Genomic DNA, 27,883 nt, shown 5'->3' with positions numbered 1-27,883 from the left:
TGACAAAAAAGGTTAGTTCCTGAAAATTTAGGTTTCGACAGGTTATTATTAAAATATTAATTTAAAAAAGGCTAAAATAAAACAAAAGTCTCAGTTTTGCTCATTCTCAATTGTTTGTTAATTAGTCGCTATTTTGATTAAAATTGAAGTTATACATGAGTTGTTGGGTGTTAGTATAATGATTAAAAATGTGACTAAAAAGCAACAAAATTTCAGTCGCTTGAAAATTAAACGCTTCCGAAGATGGAGTTCAGCTTAAGCCTTCCTCCCGGACCTAAACCCAGGCAGTATCTCCCAACTTTGGTTCAATTTACAGGTTCATTTGGTTGAATTGATGAGATTGCAGAGACAAAAGAATTTTTTTAAATTACACTAAAGAGTACTTTGATAGAATTTTCAGCGCAGTCAGAAACGTCAGTGCCTAGCTGTTTGAGAGGGCATTCTCCCAAAAATTCCTTCAGTTGCAATCGCGCGTTTTGAAATGATTTTATGACCGAAGCGGCACGGCTGACGGTATTCGAAACTGATGTAACTAAAGCACTGTCTACTGCTGCAAAGCACATATAACCAAATTGCAAAACATGATGATGGTAAAGCATTGCCGGTTGCCCACAACAAAATATGAACAGCTCACTATCGCCTATTTTCACGTCATGGGCATTTTAGTCAGAATGTTGTAATTTATCTAAGCTCATACAAAGGTCACAGAAAACAGGTATGAATTTAGTTGTGATACACACGCTCGTCAGAGCTTTGTGCCTTACTTTGTAACGAGTAAGCTTGATTGCTTGAGAATCATCACTGGAAGTGTAACACAACATACAGCGAACAAACATTGCTGCTCGCATCACATCAAATGCCATAATATTTGGACGGAGAGATTTTTTTTTTTTTTTTTGTTCTAAGCATTTGACTAAAGAAAGCATCGGTTAGAATTTACAAAAACTTGGGCAGGGAGCACGATCAAAAGGCAGCAGATTTTTTTCTTGGTTTACATTCCTATGGTTTACTTTTTTAAAACCTCCATATCCTATTTACGTCGAGGTTGGTATTGTTCTGGTGGAATGCTGGAGTGAGACGAAGGTTGTCCCTCCTGGGGCAACATATTCAAGAAACTTCCTTCAACAGATTCTTCTTCATCCATGCTCTCTGTTCAAAGATGAATGCATGGTAAGTGGATCATGAAGATAAGTACGTGGAGAGGGGGCAATGAATGTAAAATACTGGCTTGTGCTCATTACCAAACAATGTCTTGATGGTTGGCCGCTTTGGTTTGGAACTCTTTTTCTTCAACTCTGCTGTTGCACAAAGCAACCAAAAAATCTGTCAAACTAAATATAAAGAAAATATATAACAACCAAACAACTCAGAATAGTGCACAGGATGAACAAGGGAGAGCTAACCAATTCCTGCAACTTCATCATCATTCACAATTTCAAAGTTCTTGTACGTATATCCAACAAAGTTTGCATCCTTGGATGGAAGCATCTGTAAATGAATAGTGCTCTTCACTTCATTGACAAAGGACAGAAATAAAATGAAGCCCAATACGAGTAAAGTTCCTCATTAGCGTCCTAAATATATGTGCCCTCCAAATCACTAGTGAGTTTTTTTTTTAGGGGGCACGAGTGAGAATACTTCAAAATGTTCCAAACTCATAATTTTTAAAATATTTTATGGGTAACAGATGCATGCTATATGCAAAAGAACGCTTTTTCACGCCCACAGTACACTACTAGAGTATAGATTTGCCTATCCTCAGATGGGAAGAAAATTGATGCACAAATAGAATGGTAGCAAACAGCACTCCAGAAAAATGTATACGATAAAGCATTTCACTTGGACAGCAGATAAACAACTGTCTATAACTAGGAATGTTCCATACACTCCAACTATCGAGAAACTTTTCACGGAGAAATCAGGCATACCTTTCTCCACGGGCCCGACTTGGATGAACTTTGAATTTGAGTTCCAGTCTGCAAAATAGTGGAAAATGTAATTGGATGCATGACCACTTCAGTTTTTTACACTGTTCAGTAAAATAGCCAATGCATAATTCATAATCCAAGTTTCACCAGATCAACGATAAACATGTTATCATGGAAACAATGAACGAACAGAGTATTACAATCGGATAATCATACACGCTAAGATTAGCACTGTTTAAAGCCCAACTGATTAGAAAGAGAATTGCACCAGAGTTCTCCAAAATCAGCCCAGTAGTATCACTTAGGTAGCAGATAGAAATTGTGTAATGTCCGATTAGATCGCTGGCTTCATTTAATTGTACTACATGAGAGCACCAACCTGGAAAGTTGAGTTACCTCCAGAGTGAGTTAGTCAATTACAAAAGCACAGGGAACCCACACAACCCCAGACACACACCAACTGGTTAGAAGTACAACTGCATACCTCCACAATGAAGGAATGTCAGATGGTGAATGTTCACCTCTCTAAAATAAACAACACTCAAGACATTTTGGAGAACCCCTTATGTTCGATTTGTATAATATGCTAGCCCAGCACACAGCTGGTGTTCAGCAACCAGGAAAAAAACACCAATCGAAACCCAGCATTCCTGCGTGAAACCATGACCACTCGCGCGGCCACATTGCCCGAAAATTCTCTTGCCACGCACCCTGGTTTTTTTGCGAAAGCGCCCTCAATTTTTCAGGAAATCAACCTGCAGTCCAACTCATCCTGGGATAAACAGGAAACACGTCCCGTTTTCTTTCACAAAAACCCCTTAGTTTCCATATTATTTTCACACGAAGGAGAGAAAATTCCGGTTCCTCGTCATTTTGCTGAAATTGGTATGAAAACAAGTGGGAAAAGAGGTTCACAGACACTGCACCAGAAGTTTAGGCCACTTTGATCAATGACTGTCATGTGTCATGACAACTACTTGAGTGTATAGAGTAGGCAAATATTATTGATAAAGACAATCTACAGAAGCCAACTGGGAAACTAGAATATTACCTCCTCAAATTTCTCAAAATTCTGAGTATCCAACTCGCCATTAACTTCTGGTATGAAAGCAGCTTTCATCTGATACAACTTTTCCCATTGAACACCTCTAAACCATGGATGTGCCTAAAGTTGAAAGTATGATGATATTAGTTGGGTAATTGAGAGCAATGCAAGTGTACGCGTAAAACATGTGGATTAGAGCACACTTTTATTTCATGGGCTCCTTTTGTTCCAAGTCTCTGTTCAACATTACACAAAAGCTTGCTGATGAGATCTTTAGCTTCAGTAGAAAGCTTTGCCTCTTCAGGGAATTTCAAGTGACTTCTCCAGTTAACAATCTGCACGAACAAAGAAAAACAAAGTTAAATGCAAGCTCATAAAGCTACATGAGTATTTTGCTTGCTAGAGTAAACGAGCTAGCTAAAACCATTGACAACACAAGATTTCCGCTACCAGACATTTCACAAGGTTTCCAAAAGGTCGTGTTTGGATCATTACAATCTGAAGTCCATACTAATTGAAGAGGTGTATCGTACAGTTGAGCTCCATTGACAAGCTGCAACCACCAGCGTCCAGACACTAAATAGTTTTAGTTCCAGGCAAGTCACACTACTGTAGCGAACAGTGTAATCTGATCCGTTGTCCGTTTGCATAGGCTGAATGTAGAAAAATTCCAAAATACATATATATTCTCCAGGTATCACACGTACCTTTCTGCAGGTTGACATTGGATCCTCCGAATAGAATGGAGGATAACCAACAAGCATTTCATACATGATAGCACCAAGGGACCACCTACGAAAGGAAAAAAATGTGATATCAAGAATCCATCAAATACAAAAAGCACAGGGATGATGAAATAAGTTCAATAACTAAAGACAAAATTACAAAATAAGAAACCTAACCAGTCGCACTCCATTCCATATCCTTTCTTCAGTAGAACTTCTGGAGCAATATAATCAGGCGTACCAACCGTTGAGTATGCCTGTGTGCCAGAAGTACAATTAAATATGTTAACTATACTCACCTGTATTCTCAGCATGGCAACACAGAAATCAGAACTATGGAAAAGGGATAAAAATCTTGCCAAAAATCCCAACATAGGAAACACCACGGACTACCATCAATTGACACCATGTATGATTCATACAATCCCCTAGACATTCAAAGCTTATAATATGAACTATTCGGTTTCCATTGTAATGGGAATTGTGGCATTGCAACTGATTTTCTTGGTCCGATCAAGCTCCATACAAATTACAGTGCCTCGCCCATCAGCCATCGACTCCACAGTATTCCATTTGACTTGGTTCAACATGGTGAAGATTGGTGTATTTCAACAAAATAATGCTCCCTTCGTTCCCATTTACATGGCGTACAATGTTTTTTGCAAAGACCAAGGAGGGGAAATTTCAGTGTAATCTTTCTAAACTTACCCGTAATTAAGTCCAGAACGGAAATTTGAGTCCAACTACAAGTGCCATCTGCATGCTCCATCTGTTAGCTAGCGCCATGCAGGCCACACGCGCGCGGCGCGCCCACATCCATGCGGCATGCACGGCCAAATCAGCTACATGTGCGCCCGCGAACTCACCACGCTCGTGCGCCCACCTCTGCGGCCAACGCGATGTTTCGTCGCCCAAAACGGAAAATTGTTTGGCCAAGCATGCGCAGAGCGCCCAGATCGGCCAAAAAAATTTGGCCGGAGCCATGGCGCACAGAACAAAATTTTGATTTCATCCATGGCGCCCAGAAATTGGAGTATAAAGAGAAGACGATCTGTTGGCAAATTTGATCCACAGAACCACTCTCTCCTCCTTTCTGTCTTCCATGGCGAATTTGGATCTAAACAAATCGATAAACTTTGAGGAGATCAACGAGTACGAGGGTCCAGTCATCGACTTAAACTACCCATACAGCAACTTTGATTCAAGTTCATTGCTTTCATTTGACCGGTGGTGCTCACTAGTTTCCTTCCTTGCACGAACAAAGGGAGAAGCCCAAAGTGCTGTTGTCGGCGAGGTTCACGGCATCCATGCGCATACAGAAGAGGTCGGTGCTGGTTTTGACACCAGCCACAGGCACGTCGGTGCTAGTGTTCACGCGGGCCAAGTGCGCACCAGGCTAGGACTCACAGGGCCGCGGTGCTGGTTTTTACGCAGGTAGCGGACACGCCGGTGCTGGTGTTCAAGCCGGTCGCGGGCACGCCAGGCTCAGAGTCAGGCCCCGATTCTGGGGGTGCTGGTGTTCTCTGCTCGATTTTCCCCTTTCGATTTCCTCCTGTCGTGATCCAATTTTCCCCTTCTCTGCTCGTGCTCTCTGCTGTGTCTATGCTTCCGATGGCATCGTGCTCTGTGATCACTCGGTTCTCCTTCTCCTTCTCACCTCCTGCATCTGACGCTAGGTGTTGAACTTCTATGTTTTATTGTGTAAACTATTGAGCTTTCCAATTTGAGACTCGTGAGATTGTGTTTCTTCTATGTTCTTGTATGTTATTCAGTCAATAAGAGAAGAAGGGAAGGGTTGTAAGTTGGCTGGAAGTAACTCCTCAGAGGTGATGTAATCTGTTTGTCTTCCCTGCCTCAAATTTTAGTACTTATACACTATGCATTTGTTGTAAGTTTCTAACCCTCTTGTACATTCATATTTAGATGGAGTCTTGGTTGTTAGCTCACTTCAGTACTTCACTAGTCCACTGGAATGGCCCGAATGGCAACAAAATGGCTTAATCACAAAGTAACTTATTGTTCCTAGCTTCCTGCTAGCTGCTATAATTTCCATGTATCTCATTATTTATTTTTAATAAAATATTATTGAAACGTATCCGCGTATCGGGATTTTGGGGAAAATGGCGTATCCGCGTATCGGTATTGACCTGATACCAATACATGTATCTGTATCCGTGTAACATAGGTGGAAACCCAGTTCAAAACTTGAAATTTTGAAGGAGCAACATAACTCTTTGTATGATTTCATGCCAAATAGGGAGGCCAAAGAAAAAGGATATAGTGCAGATGGAGAAAACTGTGAGTTAAGACATTCAAACAAAAGGCACCAAAACATTGAGAATGTTGTTTCCCAGCCATAGATAAGTATATTCAACTTCAAATATTCTACTTACCAACATTCGACGGTTCTTTTGCCAATGTGACAATTGTTCCTGCTGTGTACGCCTCGGTGCAGAAGAGTTGGTTAACCGACTGGTATTATCAGGCAAAGGCTTGGTACCTTTTCCAGACGTATAATCTGGCTCATTCAAATTTGGAAAATTACTACTGTCCAAAGGTTTACACAAACCAAAGTCAGAAAGCTTCAGGTGACCACTGAGATCTAACAACAGATTATCTGGCTTGATGTCCCTAACAAAAAGAACACAAAGATACATCATTTGAATTATTGGTTCATCTGATTTCTTAGAGAAAAAAATAAGGGAAAGCTTGAATGGTACCGATGAATGTAGTTGTGCTTGTGAATAGACTCTATGGCAAGCACGGTTTCTGCAATATAAAATATGGATTCGTCTTCTGTCAACGTGTCCTTGCGCATAAGCAAAGTCATCATGTCACCCCCAGGAAGGTACTCCATGATGAGATACAAGAACTCTTCGTCTTGGAAAGAATAATATAGCTTGACTATGTAAGCACTATCAACTTCTGCAAGAAGGTTCCTTTCAGCTTTGACATGTTCTACCTGAAATATGTACACCCCTATCAGGGAATAGCATGCAATCAGAAATAAAAATACAAAATAACACGGATAGACCGTACATGGTACCTGGCCCCTACGAAGCATTTCGGATTTCTTAAGCTTTTTCATTGCATATACATTCTTAGAGGTCTTCTCTCTACAAAGACGCACCTGCACAATTACAGTTTAGAGTGCCATTAAATGTGACACAAGGAAAAAGAGCAGCACAAGAAGTAAAGAAAGGAAAAGAGTCACAGTCAACTGAAATAGAAGACAACAAAAGAATAAACCAAACCAGTAGTAGATAGAGTTATTTAAAACTACATGGATCAACTTCACTAGGAAGGAACATTTTTTCTCCCATTCTCGTCTTGAAAAGGAAGAACGGTAAAAACCTTGTAGCAAAAAAAATATCCATCCAAGTATTGACTAAATATTAAAATAAAATAAATAACAAGCAGTAGACGACAAAGACGCCATGAATTAATTCTAAGAATCTGAAAGTCCAGAATGGACATCAAGGACAAAAGGCTTCTTTTTCACTGTAATATTATGGGCATCAAGGACTGGGCCCTTTTCCATCTCAAATACATTACAGTGGCAGATATAGGAGGTTAGTGAGATATAAACAGCTGGTGGATCTGTTTTTCTTTGTGAAAGATGCAAGCTACGATGAAGTGTTCTACTCCATCAAAGTTACCATAACAATGGAGGCTCCATCAAAGTTACCATAACAATGGAGGAAGGAACATAGAATTATAGAAACAGTGAGATGGAAATAATACCCGTGTGCCTTACAATATTTTCCTTTTGCGTATGTGCATGCGACGAATGGAAAGTCAGCAGAAGCATGCATCAAGAGACCACATGACAAATTGAATGCCATCAATATGGGAGACTAAAGCTGGCATAGCCCATAAGAAGTCAAAATACCAAAGAAATTTAATGTGTCCAGAAATCTAATGTGCCAGATAAATGTAAGCAGAACCAGCACCAGAAGGTTAACTTTAGCCCAATTTTCTTACAAGCATCACAGTTACATGTAAAATTGTAAAAATACAAGAAAAAGCAGCAAGGCAGCACAAAATTCCAATTACATGAGATATCCATATTTATTTAGAGAAAAGATTGTATGAGCAATGATGTCAAGCCCAATATGAGTCTGTGTAGACCAACCGCTGATGGGATAGAATTAGAAAAGACAAATAAATAATGCCATGTATGCCAATGCTCTTGTCTGCACAAATTAAGTCCCATAGTTGGGAGGGAAAGCATGGAGACTGAAATGAACATTGAACAGTACCTCCCCAAATGCACCTCTCCCAATAATTGTCAAAAGTTCAAAATCTTCGACTCCCATCTTGTGTCTCTGTAAACGCATGTATTCAGTCTCCTTTTTCTCCAAATGCTTTAGAATATTATTTTGCTCTTCTACAGGAACTTCGGCATCTTGTAATTTCCTCTCCAGCATCCAGCGCCTAAAAGTAAACAAACATACTAGGAAAGTAAGATCACAAAGTTGCAGCCAGTGAAAGGGCATCAAGTAGAGGTAGAATCCAGAGAGGTAGATTGATATATATTGCTAGTGATACAAAAAAAAAAAGTAAGCCTTAACGATGATTAAAGTATTAAAGTCAGAATTGAGTAAGCATTTAGAATGAGTATATAAGTTGAGACTTGAGAAGATTGTTTGAGTTTAATAAATCAATCCTAAAAATCAGTTCATGAATCATATCTGGTACTGAGTTAATAGTTTTGCTAAGTCGCTTGTGGATCCCTAGAAGGCTAGAACTTAATATAGTACTCAACCTACCTAACTTGAGTTAGCACCATAAACAGATGGGCTTACTATTCTGAGCACAGCCAAGGTCCCAACACAATTGTAAGGACTTGATCTTAATTACCCACATGGCTGCACCTGTGTTTACCATTCCAGCCCCAACATGGCATGTGATGTGTTATTGGGCATCCTGCTCAATAACAGCAAAATGGGGACATTTGCTTCTTTCTATTTTACACTGCAATCGTAACACAGAATTTTGCTCATTTTATGTAAAACTTGATGGGAACTAAATCTACAACTAAACCAGGCAAAGGTACAAAGAATTAAAATCACTTGGACTGCCTACCTCTCTTTCCTATCTTGCAAGGACTTCATCTGGGTCTTGTAATGGTTCTCAATGTACTGTTTTGCAGCGGCAACCCTCTGCTTCGTCGCACTAGAAGGAGTGTCATCCATCGGGGGCTTTCCCGGATCCTTTCCATGGCTGGCAGCCACTGCTGGGCTCTTTGATTTGTCCCTCGGCTGGAACTTCTGGAACCAACTTCTAGCAGAATCCATTTCCACTCACAATGGCATCATCTCTGGAACCAGCGAGCCTCTTATATTTACAATCCAGCAGCCGAGGGATGTTGAAACAGTCAATCACTCGATCCGCTCCAACTGGATCAGGTATCCAGATCAGCAATTCTCCGTGGAACCCGATGCTGGGGACGATACCTCTATCTGAAAATAAAATAGAGAAAAATCACAATCAGCATCGTACAACCAAGTTGCCATCCATCGCATGACTAGGTGGAACTGAAAATGTCCACAAAACAATTCCGACTTTAATAATTGAAGTCCGTTTGCCCACGGCACATATAAACCTACTCCAAATTTCAAAATTCGACCACGCTGAGCTCGAATTATCCATCAAAAGGAGTAGCGAACTGGTTTCCAAACAGGAAGAGAGAGCCTAAGTTCTCCAGTTCCAACAATTAACACCCCCCCCCCCCCCAAAAAAACTCATACGACCCCATTTCCGTACCAAAAGACTCAGAATTCGATGCAGGAACCGCATTGCCGCCGCGCAAGTCCCCCAAAATCACTAGCGAAAAGCAGCGCCAAAACCCATCAACTAACCAAACCGGCCAACCCACTCCCCAAATGGAGAACCGAGAAAAAACGCACACACCGCAACACCGATTCGTCACCTGAAACCCACCCAACCGGCAAGCAGCGCGCCCTGTCGAGCCGCAACTCACAGTCACAGGTCGGCCGCGGCAGAAATCCACAGCCAGAGCAGGTGGGGGGGGGGGGGGAAGCCGAGAACCGCGGGGCCAAATCGGGCGGCGGGGAGAGGAGCCCCAGCGCGGACCTGTGGGGGGAGGCGCTCACCTCGGCGAGCAGGCGTGCGTGCGGGCGCGGCGGCGGGGACGCGGCGCGGATCTCGGGCGAGGCGGCGGCGGCGGCGGCGACTGGAGCAAAAGGGAAGGGGGGCGCACTCGCGACTCGCTTTTCCTCCTCCCCTGCCCCTCGGGTTGGTTGTCTTTTCGTGGGCAAAGGCGCCGCGGAGGCAAACCGTGTGACCAAGAGAGAGAAAAAGGAGAGAGAGGGGGTGTAGTGTAGGAGAGGAGTAGCTTGTCCTGCCTTTGACTCGCCGTAACGAAACTTCCTGCAGGCTTCGCTTCTCTTCTCCTCTACCTTCTTCCCTCTCCATGCGGCCCACCACCTGGCGCGCACAACGCGACTTCCCAGCCATATAAAATATATGAGACCGAGCGTTCGGTCGGGTGGTAAGTCGCAGGTGAGCAACGAACCCATCTGCGTTCAAAGTTTCGTTAGACCATCTCCAACGATTTTCTTTCAAAAACTAGAATTCCTTTACGACGAGATTTTTTTTCACTTCAGCGCTTCAACGGTTTTCCTTCACGGTTTCCTTCACAGTTCTCGTGACGACGGGATTTTCAGAGTCATTCCCTTCAGAACGGTATTCTCTCTCCATTCCCTTCACGATTCCTCTCGAGGGAAAGCTGTTGGAGATGAGAGGAAATAAAGGGAATGAGAACGGGGAAGGGAATCGGGAATGGAACGAAATGAAGGGAATATGGTTGGAGATGGTCTTAGAACATCTGAATCGATTCTCGTTATGGTTAAAAAAAATTATAAAGGAATTTTCGTTTTCTTCGGTTAACGATTTTTTTTCACGATTTCTTATAAATAGATTTTTAAGGTTATTTTTTTACGACAGGATTCTCTCTTTTTTTTAATGAATCTTTTTGAAAGAAAATTGTTAGAGATGAGAGAAAATAAAGAAAATATGAATAGAGAGGGGAATCGAGAAGGAAAAGAAATAAAGAAAATATGGTTGGAGATGGTTTTAGAAGTAGGTGCACGCGGGAGTTTTTCTACTAGCTTCTTGAATTTATGTGTTTATGTGTATTAGAGGTCTTAAGTCTTCCATCTCTTTCTAACATATATGCAGGTACTATAAGTGTAGACTGGGTGGATAATATGTTATTGTTATAACTTTAAAAAAATTATATAAATAAATAAATCAAATCAATTCTGCTCGTTCACTTTGTTGGATGCCTGGTTTTATGGCGCTTCAAAAAGGGTGGGAGAGAAAATAAACAGAAGTCCATTTGTTTGCTTGGATGCGCTGTCACCTCTACGCGAGTGAGTAGTATGGAGGGCTTAAGATGGCCAGATGGTGGAGATAAACGGAGAAGCGAGACGACGGGGGTGGTGGAGGATAGCCGATGTGCAAAGGCAGGACAGAGGAGCAAAATTGACAGTCGAGTTAGTGTCGAGAGGTATCAGATGATTGTGAGCCATTGGGTATTGTATGCTCATTCAACTGCTCATGGCTATCGGCGTTAGTTCCTTCTAAAATAATATCACAGTTATATTAGAAATGGAAAGAGTAAGTATGGATGATATATGGTCATTAACTGTTTATATTGAAGAGAAAGATATGTGATTTTATATAGATACAAGCCTTATTTAGGATAATAGGCATACGTCATATTTTATCTTGATTATTTTTAGGGAAAATATAATTACAATTAGGATACGTCTAGATCTAATCCAAAGTATTTTGATGAGTTTTCTCATGTTCCAAATCTTAAAGCTCTTGTTAGATTAATTTAATCGTGACACGACTCTATTGTAAATCTATGGATCTCATTCTATTGTTTCTGCTCCTATCCGATTAGACTTGCTTCATATTGTTTTTCTACCTTCTGGCTTCCCTTACATCAATCGCTTCATCTCTCTTGTCGCTCCTCGGATCCTATTATCAGGCATGAATCAGATGGCTCTGGACGTATCATTCCCTTCCTTGTATAGTTGGGTTAGAGAGATATACCTAATATTTCAGACGGTTCATCGTATTATACACAGAAACCATTCTCAAATTATGAAAGAATCTTCCAGAGATTCATAAGTAATACAATCCAAGAAAATTACACTTGAAGACTCTAAGTGCGGTATATCTCTTTGACCTAACTATATAAGGAGGGGAATGGTACGTCCAAGGTCATCTAATTCATGCCCGATAATAGGATCCGAGGAGCGACAAGAGAGAAGAAGCGATTGATGTAAGGGAAGCCAGAAGGTAGAAAAATAATATGAAGCAAGTCTAGTCGGATAGGAGCAGAAACAATATAATGAGATCCATAGATTCACAATAGAGTCGTGTCACGATTAAATTAATCTAACAAGAGTTTTAAGATTTGGGACCTGAGAAAACACATCAAAATAATGTGATGAACCATGTTGCATCTTTATTTATTTTGGTCCCATGAGAACTATGTGATGGACTATGTTTAAATATTATTATTTATTTTGATTCTATGCGAACTATGTGATGGACTATGTTTAAGTATTATAATATGATAAATTATGTTTATTTGCTTATCTTTGTATTTTTCTCTATCTATATGTTATAACTTTGTTAAATGTATTGAGAAGTGTTTTGAATGATATATTTGTATTGAAAATCTCATTGATTATATCTTTTTTCTCGGATCCAAGAAATCATAGTAAACTCCGCCATTTTTTTAAAATCTATTACCTATGCCATTTATCTTCTCTTTAATTTTATAGACACATATGTAGGGGAGCTTATGTTAACATGAGTTTTTGATAGCATTTGTATACTTTAATTTATATTCTTGAAATTTTTGCTATGCAAACTCATCACTGAGTCTTTTTTATGTCATGTGCTAAAAGTGAGTTCAAAACTTTATTCACGCCACTTCTTAGTGTTATTGTCATCAATTAAAAAAGAGAGAAATTGAAGCATCTAGCCCTAATTCGTGTTTTGGTAATTAATGAAAATAAAAAAATTATGAACTAACATGTTCATTTGAGTTATGAAAAGGTTAGTCACAAAAGTGTTGTAAAGCTAGAAGAAGCATATGTAAAAGATATGAAAATAGCTAGCTCAAAGCAAAAGTATAATTGTAGAGAAGAAAATTGATATGATTAATATGATAAGTGTCGTACTATTAAAAAGAGTTAATGTGTATTTATTTGAGATATCTATAGTGCCATAATTGCTTAAACTTGTATTTTATATAGAGTGAGAAATTTAGATCGAGACGAACCAAAGGAAGACGCCCTTTCGAGTGTTTCTAAGTATGGCGATCTGACCGCCAAAACAGTCGATCTGACCGTTGTACAGTAAAGATTGTTCTGTTCGAGTTTCAAGTGTCGTAGTATGAACGCTATATAATCATGTTTGAGATGTGTTCGGATCTCAGTCTTGGTCTGACCGTGGTGCGACCCGGTCTAACCGCCAAGAAACAGAGGGGTTTAGACCCTCTGCTCTGGCTAGCGGTTTGATAATTTCTCAACTTTCTCTTTCTCTTTAGCAAAGAGCTCCTCGAGCTCAAGGTTTCTCTCCATTTCAAGGATGAGCAAGTCCTCTTGTCTCTCGATGGTCTCCTCATGACTATCTATTGTATCTATTAGCTCTTTTATTTTAGCCATGATATTTTTATTTAAACCTTTAAACAAGCTATCACAATCACTATCATACTCACTATCGTTATTTAGGAGTTTGGAGTTTGGATTGAGATTTTACCTTGCGGCTTTTAGTCATGAAGCACTTGGGGATAATCATCATCATCACTCATTAAGAGTGATTTTCTTGGTGTAGACTCGCGGATGGCAATGGTGGTGACCCCTTCATCATCGGAATCGGAGTCGGAGTCAGAGTCGGAATTTGAATCTCACTCTTCACCAATGTGTGCTTGACCCGAATATGGGACCCAGGGGTTCCTGAGTCCCGAGGCCAGGACAGCGCAGTGCCACATAGCGCCTTCCATCGGGTACCATCTCCCCGAGGGCCCCAGGGAAGCCACATTCGGGAGCGGGTGCTCAGGGCCAAGAACAGTTGGTCCCCGAGTACCTAGAGCATCCCGAGGACCCGAGAAGAGCCAGGTCCGGGAGTGGGCACTCGGGCCAAGAATAGTTGGTCTCCGAGTACCCAGAGTACCTTGAGGACCCGAGAAGAGCCAGGTCCGGGAGTGGACGCTCGGGGCCAAGAGCAGTTGGTCCCCAAGTACCCAGAGTGCCCCGAGGATCCAAGAAGAGCAAGGTCCAGGACTGGGAGCTCGGGGCCGAGAACAGTTGGTCCCCGAGTACCTAGAGTGCCCCGAGGACCCAAGAAGAGCAAGGTTCGAGACTGGCGCTCGGGGCCGAGAACAGTTAGTCCCCGAGTACCCGGAGTGCCCCGAGGACCCGAGGGAAGTAAGGTCCGGGACTGGGCGCTAAAGGCCAAAACAGTTGATCCCCGAGCACCCAGAGAGCCCCGAGCACCTGGCAAGCCCCATACCGGTGGATCCCGTAGGGACTCCATGATGAGGTGTCAGTTGGTGGGAGGCCTGATGCTGCATTTAATGAGGAGCGTGGCCGGTCACATCCAACCACTTTCCCCCACGCCTACCGTACTGAATACGCCAGTCCCTGCCACCGCCTAGCAGGAAGGCGTAGGTACAATTAATGCGGTGGGTCCCATCGCATGTCCCCTCGCGGAGCCCATAAAGAAAGACGACTTGAAGATATCTTCGATGGACTTGAGGCTTATCGCTTATCGCCCTGTTGCATTAGACCGTGTCAGACCTACTCTGACCAGACGGGTATGAGAGAGTACTCAGAGGCTGACCGGTGGGCGCCCCTGCGCCTGCTAAAGCTGGGACGTGAAGATCGATGGGATCGTCTGAGGGATGTATTTTCAACCCTCTACAACATCAACTGTAGACTCATAATGGTCACTTTCCATTTATTGTTTACGGGACCTTGTGCCTTTGTTCTGGGCACTCCCTGAAGGGCCTCCCCTCCAGTAGATAAAAGGGGGGGAGCACTTCGTAGAGAGGGGACTTCGGACAGCCGAAAGATAGGCCCCGAATCTGGTAACACAGCCGATAGAAGAGCAAAAGCTAGAGATAGAAAAAATGATCCGTAGATCGATAGAGATCCAGAGAAAGGCATTCGAAGAGCATTGATAATATACTAGACAGACAGGAGTAGGGTATTACGCCTTCGTGCGGCCTGAACCTGTTTAAATCCTTGGTGTATTCATTACTACTAGCCAACGATGATTCATCACACCTAAGTCCCACACGTATTAACCCCACGTACGAGGTAGTTCCAGAACTAACCCCCCCTGTCGGAGGATGAACTCCTGTCGCAGGGATCCCGAGAGACCCCTTTTTGAAGATTCGACCGGGGGGATGATCCTGAACGAGCTTGTCTGGAAAATAAATGAGAACGGAAATAAATGCGGTGGCTGGTGGTGGGAGATGATCGACCTAGTGCAAGAAAGACGGGTGCACCGGGGTTTAGACAGGTTCGGGCCGCACGGGGGCGTAACACCCTACTTCTGTGTGAGTGTTATATCTCTCCTTGAAGGGAATTCTTCAAGGATATATCTGGTTACAGGGGCGAGCTGTCTATAGAGAGCTTGAGGCTCTCGTGTTCTAGCTTGGCTTGAGCTTGTTTGTGATGTTCTTCGCCTTTTGATCTGGACTTCGGGTGCTTCTTGAGGGTTGTCGGGGCTTTCTTGCCTTGTTCACCTTGTTTTTTTTTGTCTGTCTTTATGTGTTCTTCATCCTTTTCTTTTATAGGCGCGCCGACCTCGACTTATCCGGAATGGGAAAGAGGGGGCGCGAATGCCAAGGCGCCACGGAGAAAGGCGTCATCATTCCGTTTTGGCGAAGTGACAGTGGCGGTGGAAAAATACGGCGTGCATCCGACCACCCGCCACTGTGGATGTCCTCCGGCGCCATTAAGAGGGCCCACTGGGTAGCCACAGAGGTTCCCGGTGCGCCCACCCTGTCTTGTTCTTCTGCCAGGGCAGGGTGGCAGGCGGAGCGCTTCGATTTTGGCAACGTTATCCCGAGGCACCCGGGTGAAACCGGACGGGACCTGTGCATTTAATGGACCCACGCCCCCCCTGCCACAGCATGGCAGGATCTGACACTAGGCCGTGGGCAGCTGAGAATGTCAGGATATCAAGATGTCAAGCCGCGCGTGCTTATTAAATGCGGTATTGGGCCTTTGACTGGCTGACACCCCGACGATGGGACCCTTTGGGTCGTCGGACGATCTTGCGCGAACCTTCGGGGAACCGAGTCCTCGGGGGCTGCCACGTGCAGCCCCGAGCACTCTCTCCCGAGCACTTGGGGGAGACATTCGGGGAACTGAGTCCTCGGGGGCTGCCACGTGCAGCCCCGAGCACTCTCTCCCGAGCACTTGGCTGTTTAAATCATCGGGGGACTACTGTACTCGGGGGTAGGCGAGAACTCTTCCGAGCACTTCCTTCCTAGTACTTGGACTCTGTGGATCATCGGGGAACTGGGCTGCTCGGGAACCAGAGGCGGCGGCCCCGAGCACCTTCTCCCGGGACTTAGCTTCTTCTTATCTCGCAGGGTGGACCTCGCGGGATGGTGACGCATGGCGAATGACCGGCCCGGTCTCGGGACTCAGGGACCCCTGGTTCCTGATACATCGACAGTAGCCCCCGGGCCCATTAGTAGGTGACGGGACGGAGACGGCGGATGTGCCCTTCGTCGCGGCCGAGGCCGAGGCCGGCGCAGACGCCATGCGACAGGCTTTCGAGAGGTTGCCCTTACGGACCCAGACCTCAAGTACGCCCCAACGGGAAAAATGAGTGGACGCGTGTCCACACAACTTCCGAAGGGTATGATGACCGTACGGGCGGCACGTGCGGTCGCCGCGCAAATCGAGGAAAATACGCCTGGCAGCCGCTGACATTGCGCGATCGACAGGAGATTTGCCTGGCGGTTTGCGCCGATCGAGGCGACGCTTCACCGAGTGAACCGTTTGGGCGGAAATTTTTGAACTTTTGAGATATAAAAGAGGGATAGGATCGATCCGTCCCCCTCTTTACGCTTTCTTGCTCTTGCGCTCTTTGTGCTTTGAAGCCTTTAGGAAATTCTCAGGCGACCGGAGCATTCTTCCTTCTCTCTCTCTTTCCACCGCCAAAACACCTTTCATTCTTGTCGAGATGACGAGGGTTGGAGGAGGACGCCGGGACAAGGCTTCGGACAGCATCTTGCCGGAGTCTCGTCTGAGGAACGAGGAGGCGGCGGACAAGATCAGAAAGCTGCTGGTGCCGGAGGGGCAAGCAGGTGCTGTGGTGGTGACGCCGGCGAGCCTGACGCCGGCGACGACCGTTCCTGGGTGGATCATCCTCTTCACCTCTTTTGTGGCAGCGGGGTTGGTGCCGCCGTTCTTCACCTTCTTCCTGCAAGTGCTGGAGACGTACGGCATTCAACTGGTGCACCTAAGCCCCAACTCCGTGGTGGTGTTGGCGGTCTTCGCGCATCTCTGCGAGATGTTCGTGGGGGTGGCGCCGTCGGCGACGCTGCTTCACCATTTCTTCGTCCTTCGGCCGGTGGGAAAGAAGAGGGGGCACTCCACGACGGACGTCGCGGGGTGCTGCAACCTTCGGCTCCGGGACGGCCTGGGGGATCATTACATTCCCCAGGTGCTGCGCAGCAAGTGGGAGGAGTGGCGACGGGACTGGTTCTTCGTCGACGTCGACCCCCACGAGCGCCTTGAACTGCCAGAGGTGGCGGCGGAACCTCGACGATCGACGTGGGAGGCGCCGCCGCCAGAAGACGCGAGGCTGAAGCCGGTGTTGGAGCGCATCATGGAACTGCGCAAGGCCGGGCTGACCTCCGTCATGGTGGTCGTGGACTTCCTGCGCCGTCGGCTGGCGCCTCTGTGAGAGCGGGCCCGGCCGAGCTGGTTATACACTGGGCCGGAGGACATCACCAGGACCCAGATCGGCGCGAGGTGGGATCTGGGGCCGGCGGAACTGCGGGGGATGACAAGGGTGATCACCGGAACGGAGGACATGGGCCGGGAGGAACTCCTGTGGACGGAGATGGCACTCTGCGCCAACCCCGATCGGGTGGCCATCATGGCGAGGCTGCCGGAGTTCGACGCCCAGGGGCCCGTGGACCAGCCGAGGAGCCGGAGTCCCGAAGCCTCCGAACTCCCCTGATTGGAGGAGCTGCTCGGCGAGGAGGCGACAATCAGCTCAGCGCGGGCTGGCGACGGGGCCGCCGCATGCAGCAGCCGCCGTGCCAGAGAGGAGGGCGCCTCCGAAATTGCCGTGGAAGTGGCGCGGAGGTGGCGCCGGGAGACCGGGGAAAGCGTCCCCGGGCCCTGATTCTAGTGCCGGACTCTCCGCCGTCGCCAACGGCAACGGTGGCATTCCCGGTGCTGGAGCCACGGCTGGTGCGGATGGGGCCTGCGCCGGCGCCCGCGACCCGCACGGCGGTACCGTTGACCCGCGCAGCGACACCCGAGGCCCGCGCAGCGGCCCCGCCGAGCCCCCAGCGGAAGAGGCGACGGGAGGAATCTGGACCGACGGCGCCGGACCCGGACTTCAGGCTCCCAGCGGCCAAGTGGCAGTATCGGTGAGTCTCCTTTCTTGCTTTTTCCTGGGCATTTCTGGCCCGAACTAAGTTTTGACATTTTTCATCTGTCTCCCGTAGGCCGGACGCGGGCGCCACTGCGATGGAGAAGGCGCGGGCGCCAAGGCCAGGGCCGAGCCCGCCGGCTGCGTCGACGGAGGCGGGCACAGGAACGGCGGAGGCGCCAATTATCGTGGCGGCCACTGGGAGAGAGGCGGAGGCGGCGGCCGAGAGGAGGACGGAGCAACCGTCCGAATCCTTGGCGCCGGCGGAACCTACCCCGGGCGCGGAGAGCCCGGGGCGGATGATGGTGGAGGTGGATGTTTTGCCGGGGCCGGCGGACAGGGCGGCCAATGCGGGAACGCGACCGCCGTCCGAGTCTTCGGAGCCGACGGAGCCTACCCCGGGTGCGGAGAGCCCGGGACGGATGACGGTAGAGGGCCCTACAGAGAGCTCGAACCCCCCGGAGGCACTCTGCGGGGAGGCCTGGGCCCCACCGGTGTCCGGCCAACCCGCCGACCCCTTCCTGGCCGCCATCGAAGGCGTCCAGGTAGCGGTTGGGCGGTTGGGCGCAGCGGTGAATGCCAAGGAGGGGGAGCTCGAGGCCGAGCGCGCCCGCCTGGCATCGGAGAAGGCGCAGCTGGCGGGCACCCAGGAGGAGGCCCGCGCGGCGGCCGCGCGGGAACAAGAAATTTTGAAGACCGCGCGGGCAGAAGCTGCGCGGGAACGAGAAGACGCCGCCCTCCTGGCTGAGGCGTCGAAGCAGCAAGCTGCCGAGGCCCTTGCCAGGATGGGGCAGGCGCAGGAGAGGGAGGTGGCAGTCGCAGCTCGGGAGCAGGCGGCGGAGGAGCGGCAAGCCGAGCTGACCCGCCGGGAGGGCGCGGCCGAGAAGACGCGCGCCGACCTCCAACGCTGGGAAGACGACCTCCGAAAAATCAGAGAAGAGATCTGCCGCTGGGAGGAGGACGTCTCCCTTCGGGAGGTGGACAATGAGTTGTCGACATCGGATCTTGGTGCTCGGGAGGATTCGGTGGCCCAGCAGGAGGAGGTGCTGGCCCGGCGGGAGGGCGAGCTGAGTCGCCGAGAAGACGAACTGAGTCGTCGAGAGGGCGAGGCTGCTGCGGTGGCAGCGGCCACTGCTACCAGGGCGGAGGAGAACGCAAAGCACGATGCGGAACTGACCGCCCGTGAACGCGCCTTATTCGAGATGATGGCTAAGACGAAGCAGGCTACCGGCCCCGCAGCAGTCGGCGGTTCTTCCGGTCCGGTCGGGGACCAGGGACTTGAGGTGCAGCTGCGGGCTGCCAAGGAGAAGCTCGAGACCGCTTTTGTCTCGCGGGTCAACCTACAGCATATGCTGGAAGACATACTCCGGCGGATGCGGCGGGCCGTAAAGAAGGGTGGTCTTGGGCGGCTCGTTGAAGATCAGAAGAGCGACAGCCCCGTACGACAAGTGTTGGGGCTTCAGCAGGTCTGCGAGCGCCTTGAGGCCCTGCCTTGGGCGGTCCAGGAACTCGCCGCCCGGGAGGGACGTGGCCTGGCACATGCAGTGGCCGAGCACGTCCTAGCCTGCTACCGAAGCAGGGACCCGAACTTCCCGCTGGAGCCGGCGCGGGAGGGAGTGGTCGAGGCTGAGGGAGAGGCCGCCCGGGAAGCGGTCCGGAGCACCGCCGCCGTGGTGGCAGCTGGCTTCAGGCGAGAGGTGCCGCCGCCGCCAGCCCCCGGGGACGACTAGATCTTTTGTAGCTTTTTTCTTTCTTTTGTCGTCTTGATGATTGTAAATATAGGAGTGAACCCTTAAAAAATGCCTTGTATACGTCTTGTGAATATAATGGCAGCTTTTCCTTGGGCTCGCAACTCCAATTCCTCTGTGTGTTTGATGTTTCTTCTGATGTTTTGCCTGGAAGTTCCGGGGAGTACTCAGTCGGGCCGTTCCCGACCTTCGCATCCCCGAGAACGAAGTTGTCCCGATCGCTGTTGCTGGCGTAGTCGGCCCTCGAGTTCTCGCGAGTCCACACTGTCTAAGTCAAGAAACAAAAACACAGACTTCCTTGCCCGGGAGATAGATCGATCCAGCACCGAACACGCCGTGCCCGGTGAACACTTTTTCACTTCGCGACCACTCAGTTAGTAGACGGGAGACGCGTGCGGGCGAGAATGTGACCAAGAGTCCTCGTGGTCCGGTGGTGCCCGGGCTTAAAACGGGCCGGACTGAGCACTGACAGCCCGCCCCCGAGGCCTGAGCTCCGGACTACTCGAGCAGCTCGAGCGATTGGATTACCCAGGGCACCCGACGACTCGGTAGTGCTCGGGGTCCTTAAAAGCGGACCGAACACCACGACCACCACGAAGGGCTTCGGTCAGACATTACCGCACGCGCGGTAATCTTTTCTACAAACCGCTCTGTCGTTCTGGGAAAGAGTAGACACGCGGCAGGGTTTTGCGTGCGAGGAGACCACCTCGCCGAACAGATTAAAGCGCGAGAGCCCCCGAGAATGACTCGGGAACATAAACTTACTGAAAACAGACTTGTCTGAATATAACCACTCACCGGACAGCTGTTGGCCTTCTGGCCAACCGATCCAGGAGGGGTGTGCTTCCGAGCTCGGGTGCCCGGGGACTTGGTTCTTTCAACGGAGCGCCCGAGTGCCCAGAGGCATACGAGGCTCCTGGGGTCGGGTGATCTCGACCACCCATGCCTAAGTGGTAGGACCACCCGAGGACCCTTGGGGCCGACCAGAGACCGGGGCATTGAAGCCCTTGCGACCGAACTGCTCGTGATTGCCAGCCTGTGACTTAAGAGAGAATATAGAATTTCTTTGTCTGGTGCGCTCTGTTAGTGCGGTACTTGCTATAGACTGCTCTCGTTTTCGACCCGAGACCTCTCGAATACCCAAACCGGTGGACAAGAGCGGACAGAGGCATAACTCAGATGTCCTATGGTTCGGTGGCGCCCGGGTATGACAGACCAGACCGAGCACTGACAGCCCGCTCCGGGGGCCTGAGCTCCGGACTACTCGAGCAGCTCGAGCGATGGGATTACCCAGAGCACCCCGAAACTCGGTAGTGCCTGGGAGCCTGCCACGACACCGAACACCACAGCCTACCATGCCGGACGTAAGTCAGCGGCGAGTGCTCGCATGCATACCGATTGGGATTCTTTTGTCAGCGGGGAAAATGAGAGAGCGAACTTTTTCTCGCACAACCGAGCACCTCACCAGACAGATTAAACATACGGAATCCAGAAAAATATTTCGACATAGCGATTGCTTATTGAAATACTGAATGTGCAATATTTACAAGGTTAGGTGACAACGACTTACTCAAGGGGCGGAGCCCTCGGACTGTTTGGGCGGGGAGAAGCCCCCGGCCTTGCTGACTTAAGCCACGAGCACGACCATCTATGGGTAGAAGCGTCGGAGATGCTCGATGTTCCACGGATTCGGGAGTGGCTGTCCTTCTTCCGTCGCCAACCTGAAAGAACCTGCCCGCGGGACCGCGATCACGGTGAAGGGACCTTCCCACACAGGGGACAGCTTATTCATTCCTTCGCGCGACTGGACGCGTCGGAGAACTAGGTCCCCCACCTCGAGAGACCGGGCCCGGACATGGCGCAGATGATAACGCCGCAGACTCTGCTGGTACCGAGCCGCCCGGACAGCGGCACGCTGCCAGCGCTCTTCCAGGTAGTCCACGTCGTCGCGCCTTTGCTGCTCCTGCTCACCCTCAGAGTATGCATGCACTTGAGGGGAGCCCAGAGTGAGCTCGGAGGGGAGGACTGCCTCGGTGCCATAGACGAGGAAGAATGGAGTCTCCCCGGTGGCGCGGCTTGGCGTAGTCCGGTTAGCCCACAGCACGGCTGGCAGCTCATCCACCCAACCCTTCCCGTGCTTAGAGAGCACGTTATAGGTCCGGGTTTTGAGGCCCTTCAGTATCTCCGCGTTGGAGCGCTCGACCTGCCCGTTACTCCGAGGATGAGCGACGGAGGCAAAGCAGAGCTTGATGCCGAGGTCTTCGCAATAGTCCCCGAACAGGGCACTTGTGAATTGGGTGCCGTTGTCGGTGATGATCCGGTTCGGGACGCCAAAGCGGCTGGTGGTACCACGGATAAACTGGAGCGCCGTGTTTTTGGTCACCTTGATGACTAGGACCACCTCCGGCCACTTGGTGAACTTGTCGATGGCGACATATAGGTATGCATAGCCCTCGATTGCTCGGGGGAATGGACCCAGAATGTCCAAACCCCAGACCACGAAAGGGCATGACAGGGGAATGGTATGAAGAGCCTGAGCTGGTTGGTGAATCTGCTTTGCGTGGAACTGGCACGCCCTGCAGCGCTGAACCAGCTCGGAAGCATCCTGGAGAGCTGTAGGCCAGTAGAAACCTTGCCGGAAGGCCTTCCCGACCAGCGTGCGGAACGATGAATGGCCACCGCACTCGCCCTCGTGGACCTCAGCGAGAAGATCGCCGTCTTCTGCCCGGGAGATGCATTTCAGGAGGACACCTCCTGCGCTACGCCGGTAGAGATCCCCATCTACTATGGCATAGCGTCTGGACTACCGAGCAACTCTTTCGGCAGACGCCTCATCCTCGGGTAGGAACTTTTCTTTCAAGTACCCTCGGATGTTAGACATCCACGAGGCATCTTGAGAACATTCGGCGAGCGCAGCACACTCGCCGGACGGCGGCGCCCTGACGGGGCTTCCCACTGAGGGCACCGCCGGGGTCCCCTGAATTGAGTTCGAGGTTTCCCCTTCATCCTGTTCGGCAGGCAGGACGGAAGGCCGTGCGAGTCTTTCTTCAAAGACTCCGGCAGGGACGCGTGCACGTGAGGAGGCCAGGCGAGAGAGCTCGTCGGCCAGAGCGTTGTCGCGGCGAGGAATGTGCCGCAACTCCAGGCCATTGAAGCGCCTCTCGAGCTTCCTGACCGCAGCCACGTACGCCGCCATTTGAGGATCCGTGCACTGGTACTTCTTAGACACCTGGTTGACGACCAGTTGGGAGTCCCCTTTGACCAGGAGGCGACGAATCCCGAGCCCCACCGCAGCCCGGAGGCCGGCGATGAGACATTCATACTCCTCCATGTTGTTGGATGCGCGGAACTGCAACTGCACGACGTACCGGAGCTCTTCACCCGTTGGGGAGGTGAGAACCACTCCGGCCCCTGCGCCTTTCAGCGAGAGGGAGCCGTCGAAGTGCATGACCCAGTACCCGGGCGCGTCGTGCCCGGGATAGGCAGAGATCTCTTCTGGGACGATGTAGGGGACGGGCATCCACTCTGCCAAGAAGTCGGAGAGCGCCTGACTTTTGATTGCCTGGCGACTGACGAAGTGTAGGTCGAACTCCGCCAGCTCTACTGCCCATTTGACAACGCGCCCGGTGCCTTCCCGGTTCCGGAGAATGGGCCCCAGTGGATAAGTGATAACCACCGAGACCTTGTGCGCCTGTAAGTAGTAGCGCAGCTTCCGGGAAGCGACGAGCACGGCATAGAGCAGCTTCTGCGCCTGGGGATATCTTATCTTGGCTTCCTGGAGGACTTCACTGACAAAGTACACCGGTCGCTGCACCCGGCGAGCCCGGACGGCGGCTCCACCCGGGGGGCTGCCGCAGCCCCCAGGCTTGGCGGCACGGTCGGGGCTGGCCGGGCACTCGGGCTCGACTCCCTGGTTGGGAGGAGCAGTGCGCTCGGGCTCGACCCCTTGCCCAGGGGGAGTCGCGAGGACAGGTGAGTGGTCAGGGACCTTTGGGAGCTGGGACCCAGCACCCGATCCTGAACACTCGTCGCGCTCCACCACCAGCACTATGCTCACGACCTGAGGTGTGGCCGAAACGTAGAGCAGTAGGGGCTCACCTTGAGAGGGAGCCACTAGCAAGGGTGGCGAAGTGAGGTACTTCTTTAGATCGCGGAAGGCCTGCTCGGCCTCCGGCGTCCAGTCGAAACGACCGGATTTTTTCAGAAGCTTAAAGAGGGGGGGCCCTTGCTCCCCGAGCTTGGAGATAAAGCGCCCGAGGGCTGCCATGCAGCCGGCGAGACGCTGGACTTCCTTGAGTCCAACCGGGGGTCGCATCTGCTCGATGGCCCGGATCTTCTCTGGATTGACCTCGATTCCTCGGCCAGAAACCAAGAAACTAAGGAGCTTGCCCGCCGGCACCCCGAAGACACACTTCTCCGGGTTGAGCTTGAGGCGGGTAGAGCGGAGTCTGTTGAAAGTCTCGGCAAGGTCCTCGAGCAGGGTGGCGCGGTCTCAGGTTTTGACCACGAGATCGTCGATGTAATCTTCGATGTTGCGACCAACCTGCGAGTCAAGGGTAATACGAATAGCGCGCTGGAAGGAGGATCCAGCGTTACGCAGGCCAAAAGGCATTGACATGTAGCAATAAGTCCCCACCGGAGTGGTAAAAGCAGTTTTTTCCTCGTCCCCTACGGCCATGTGAATCTGGTGATACCCAGAGTTTGCATCTAAAAAGCATAAAAGATCGCATCCCGCAGTTGAATCTACAATTTGATCAATGCGAGGTAAGGGGAAGGGATCTTTAGGGCAAGCCTTATTTAGGTCGGTGTAGTCCACGCACATGCGGAGCTTGCCGTTGGCCTTCGGGACGATGACTGGGTTTGCTAGCCAGTTGGGGTGGAGGACTTCTCGGATAAATCCGGCATCGAGGAGCTTGCTGACCTGCTCGCGGATAAACTCTTGGCGCTCAGGCGCCTGCCGCCGGACCTTCTGCTTCACTGGGCAGGCGTCCGAACGCACCGCCAAGTGATGCTCGATCACCTCCCTAGGGATCCCGGGCATGTTGGACGGTTGTCAGGCAAACACGTCTGCGTTAGCCCGGAGGAAGGCGGCGAGCACGCTTTCCTATTTGCTGCCCAGGTCACCGCCGATCCGGACGACCTGTGTAGCGTCTTCGCCCACCACGACCTCCTTCGTTGGAACAGAGGCGTCGGCGGTGAGTCGGGGTTTGGATGAAGAGGGTCCCGGGCCCCCTGTAGAGCCATCGACCTCAGCCTGCGCTGAGACCAGAGCCATGTATGACTGTTCAGCGCAGGAGACGGCGCCGCCGGAGTCGGCGATCACGGAGATGGAGCCCGCGGGGACGGGCATCTTAACCGTAAGGTATGCATAATGCACGGCCATCATAAACTTGGCGAGCGTGGGACGCCCGAGGATGGCGTTGTAGGGGAGAGGGAGCTCCGCGACGTCGAAGAGGACGCACTCCGTGCGGAAGTTGTCCCGGCTCCCGAACGTTACAGGCAACTCGACCTGCCCGAGGGGCAGGGAGTGCCCGGGGGTCACTCCACAGAAGGGGAGCGACGGCTTTAGGCGCCTGGAGGACACCTGCAGCTTCTCAAAAGCCTCCTTGGAGAGGAGGTTGAGGCCGGCACCACCGTCGATCAGCACTCTGCCGACCTTAACATTGCAGACAGTGGGGGACACTACTAGAGGTAGTCGCCCCACGGCTGCAGTACTGGCGGGGTGATCAGCCATGCTGAACGTGATCGGAGCATCCGACCACCTCAGGGGCCTTGCGGCCTCCTCGCTCGGGGTTGCCGAGCACACCTCGCGTCACATGACCTTGATGCCACGGCGCGAGCAAGGTGTGTAGGCGCCTCCGTCGATGAAGGTGACGGCGTGCTCGGGCTCCTGGAAGCCAAGCTCGGCGTTCTCCGGGGCGACCTCAGCATCGCCTCCTCCGCGGGACTCGTAGCGCTCCCTCTGGCGCTGCTCCACGAGTCCTTTGACCGTACAACACTCCGTGAGATTGTGTCATCTGATCTGGTGTATGGGACACCATTTACCTGGCTCGGGTCCCGCGGGAGCGGGGGCCCTTGCTGCAGCTGGAGCTCGACCGGGGGCCGGGGCTCTTGCGGGAGCCTTTGCCCTAGCTGGTGCCGGGGCCCTCATGGGCACAGAGGCCCGAGGAGGAGCCCTAGCAGGGGCCCTGGCGGGACGTCGGTCGATGCCCGGCCGGCGCTCTTGCCGGCGGTCGGGCTCTTGCGGCACCCTATAAGCGGGGACCTGGGTCGTCTCAACGGGGGCGGCCTCGCGCTTCCTTCTCTTCTTCTTTTCCCGCTTGTCGGAGCGAGAAGAACTTGACTGGTCGGAGGCGGGGCGAGGAGCATGCCACACCCTGGCCTCCGCAGCCTTGTCGCACTTATCGGCTAGTGCGAAGAGTTCTGCAGTGGTCTCGATCTCGTGCGTGCCTAGCTTTTCGAGCGTCCGCGCCGGAAAGCAACAATAACAGCATGGGGGGCCACTCGCAGAATAGTGTTGCGAACCTGGCTGAAGCGCTGTATAAAGCGCCGTAGCGTCTCCCCTTCCTGCTGTTGGATGGCGTGGAGGTCGCACTCCAAACCGGGGCGCGTAAACGTGCCCTGAAAGTTGGCCTCAAACTGGTGGCACAGGTCATCCCAGGAGCTAATAGACCCTGGGGGTAAGTTCATAAGCCAAGAGCGGGCGGAGCCCCTCAAGGCAACGTGAAAATAGTTTGCCATCACCTTTTCGCTGCCTCCGGCTGCTTGAACGGCCGTTGTGTAGATCTAGAGGAACTCGACGGGGTCGATGGACCCGTCGTACTTCTCCGGCAGCTCGGGGCGGAACTTGGAAGGCCACCTGACCCGGCGGAGCTCGGTGGTGAAGGCACGGCAGCCGGTGCCGTACCCCGCAGCACGAGTAGGGGTCTTTGGTGGCGAGTGGCGGCGAGCCGGGGATTCCCGGTGGCCTTGGGCCGGGAGAGAGGAAGCCTGGTCCTCTGCCCCGACCTCCTACCGGGTGTCCCACTGGCGCTCGAGAGTAACTCGGGCGTCCTCGTGGCCCCTCCGCTCGTCAAGGCGCAAGCGGAGGTCCCGGGCTTCGGACACGGTCAGGGGGACGGCACTCCGCCTGGAGGCCCCTCGGCCCGTGCGGGCGTTGCCCGTTGAGGAACCGGCTCTGGCGGCACCACGCTGAGAAGTGGTGCGAGGACTCCCAGCCTGCACTTGGCGGCGAGCAGTGCCAACCAAAGCGACGACATCTTGTATCCACCGGCCTTCCGGAGTATTCGGCGTGGCCTGAACGGGCGGGTGCCTGAGGAGAGCATGCGCTGGAAGCAGCGCGCTCCCCGGGCCGGCCTCGCTGAATGCGAGCCTGCGCCGGGATGGCACCCGACGTGGTCCAGAGGCGGACCTGGCGGCCGGGGTCCCGACCTCTTGCTGGGGGTCGGAAAGTGCATCAGCAGCAGCGGCGGCGGCCCTGCTGGGCCCAACGCCTTGATCCCCTTGAGCGGGAAAAACCGCGCACGTGGATAGCGGCTGCTGATGGAACGCAGCAGCGACTGGGCTCTCCCGAGCGTCGGGCAGCACTCCGTCACTGGAAGTGGAGCCGGAACGCTGGAGACGGTGCCCACCAGCCATCTTTTCCTGTGGAAAAAAGCGAAACAAACAAATCCAGGGATATTCCCCCCTACCTGGCGCGCCAGCTGTCGGAGGATAAACTCCTGTCGCAGGGATCCCGAGAGACCCCTTTTT

The 27,883-nt window shown here is 51.2% G+C and overlaps 1 protein-coding gene across 11 annotated transcripts; it reads right to left on the bottom strand.

Moving 5' to 3' along the window:
• Positions 1-564: 564 nt before the first annotated feature.
• Positions 565-10,042, bottom strand: LOC133929201 (uncharacterized). Of its 11 annotated transcripts, none has more exons than XM_062375865.1 (14): positions 9,818-10,041; positions 8,787-9,163; positions 7,961-8,135; positions 6,745-6,828; positions 6,419-6,660; positions 6,092-6,329; positions 3,876-3,955; positions 3,681-3,765; positions 3,177-3,308; positions 2,980-3,093; positions 1,929-1,976; positions 1,404-1,488; positions 1,242-1,295; positions 565-1,149 (listed from the first exon to the last, which is right to left on the bottom strand). In XM_062375865.1, the coding sequence occupies exons 2-14, from the start codon at positions 8,996-8,998 to the stop codon at positions 1,031-1,033; spliced, it is 1,668 nt and encodes a 555-aa protein (XP_062231849.1). In that variant the 5' UTR covers positions 8,999-9,163; positions 9,818-10,041; the 3' UTR covers positions 565-1,030. The 11 variants fall into 11 exon arrangements, 6 of the variants coding, with proteins under 6 accessions (XP_062231849.1, XP_062231848.1, XP_062231846.1 ...); XM_062375864.1 differs by having other exon boundaries at positions 1,242-1,298; positions 9,798-10,040; XM_062375862.1 differs by having other exon boundaries at positions 1,242-1,298; positions 9,818-10,040.
• Between the last annotated feature and the right edge of the window lie 17,841 nt (positions 10,043-27,883).

This window comes from Phragmites australis, chromosome 9 (genome assembly GCF_958298935.1).
Source record: "Phragmites australis chromosome 9, lpPhrAust1.1, whole genome shotgun sequence".
Taxonomy (NCBI): domain Eukaryota; kingdom Viridiplantae; phylum Streptophyta; class Magnoliopsida; order Poales; family Poaceae; genus Phragmites; species Phragmites australis.
This window is presented reverse-complemented; position numbering and strand designations above follow the sequence as displayed.

Excerpts from the sequence above, each read along its gene's own strand:
- LOC133929201 (XM_062375864.1), bottom strand. The coding sequence starts at position 8,998 with ATGGATTCTGCTAGAAGTTGGTTCCAGAAGTTCCAGCCGAGGGACAAA. Across the intron at positions 1,977-2,979 it reads ATTTTGAGAAATTTGAGGAG|ACTGGAACTCAAATTCAAAG; the intron begins GTAATATTCTAG and ends ACTATTTTGCAG. Across the intron at positions 1,489-1,928 it reads AGTCGGGCCCGTGGAGAAAG|ATGCTTCCATCCAAGGATGC; the intron begins GTATGCCTGATT and ends ATTCATTTACAG.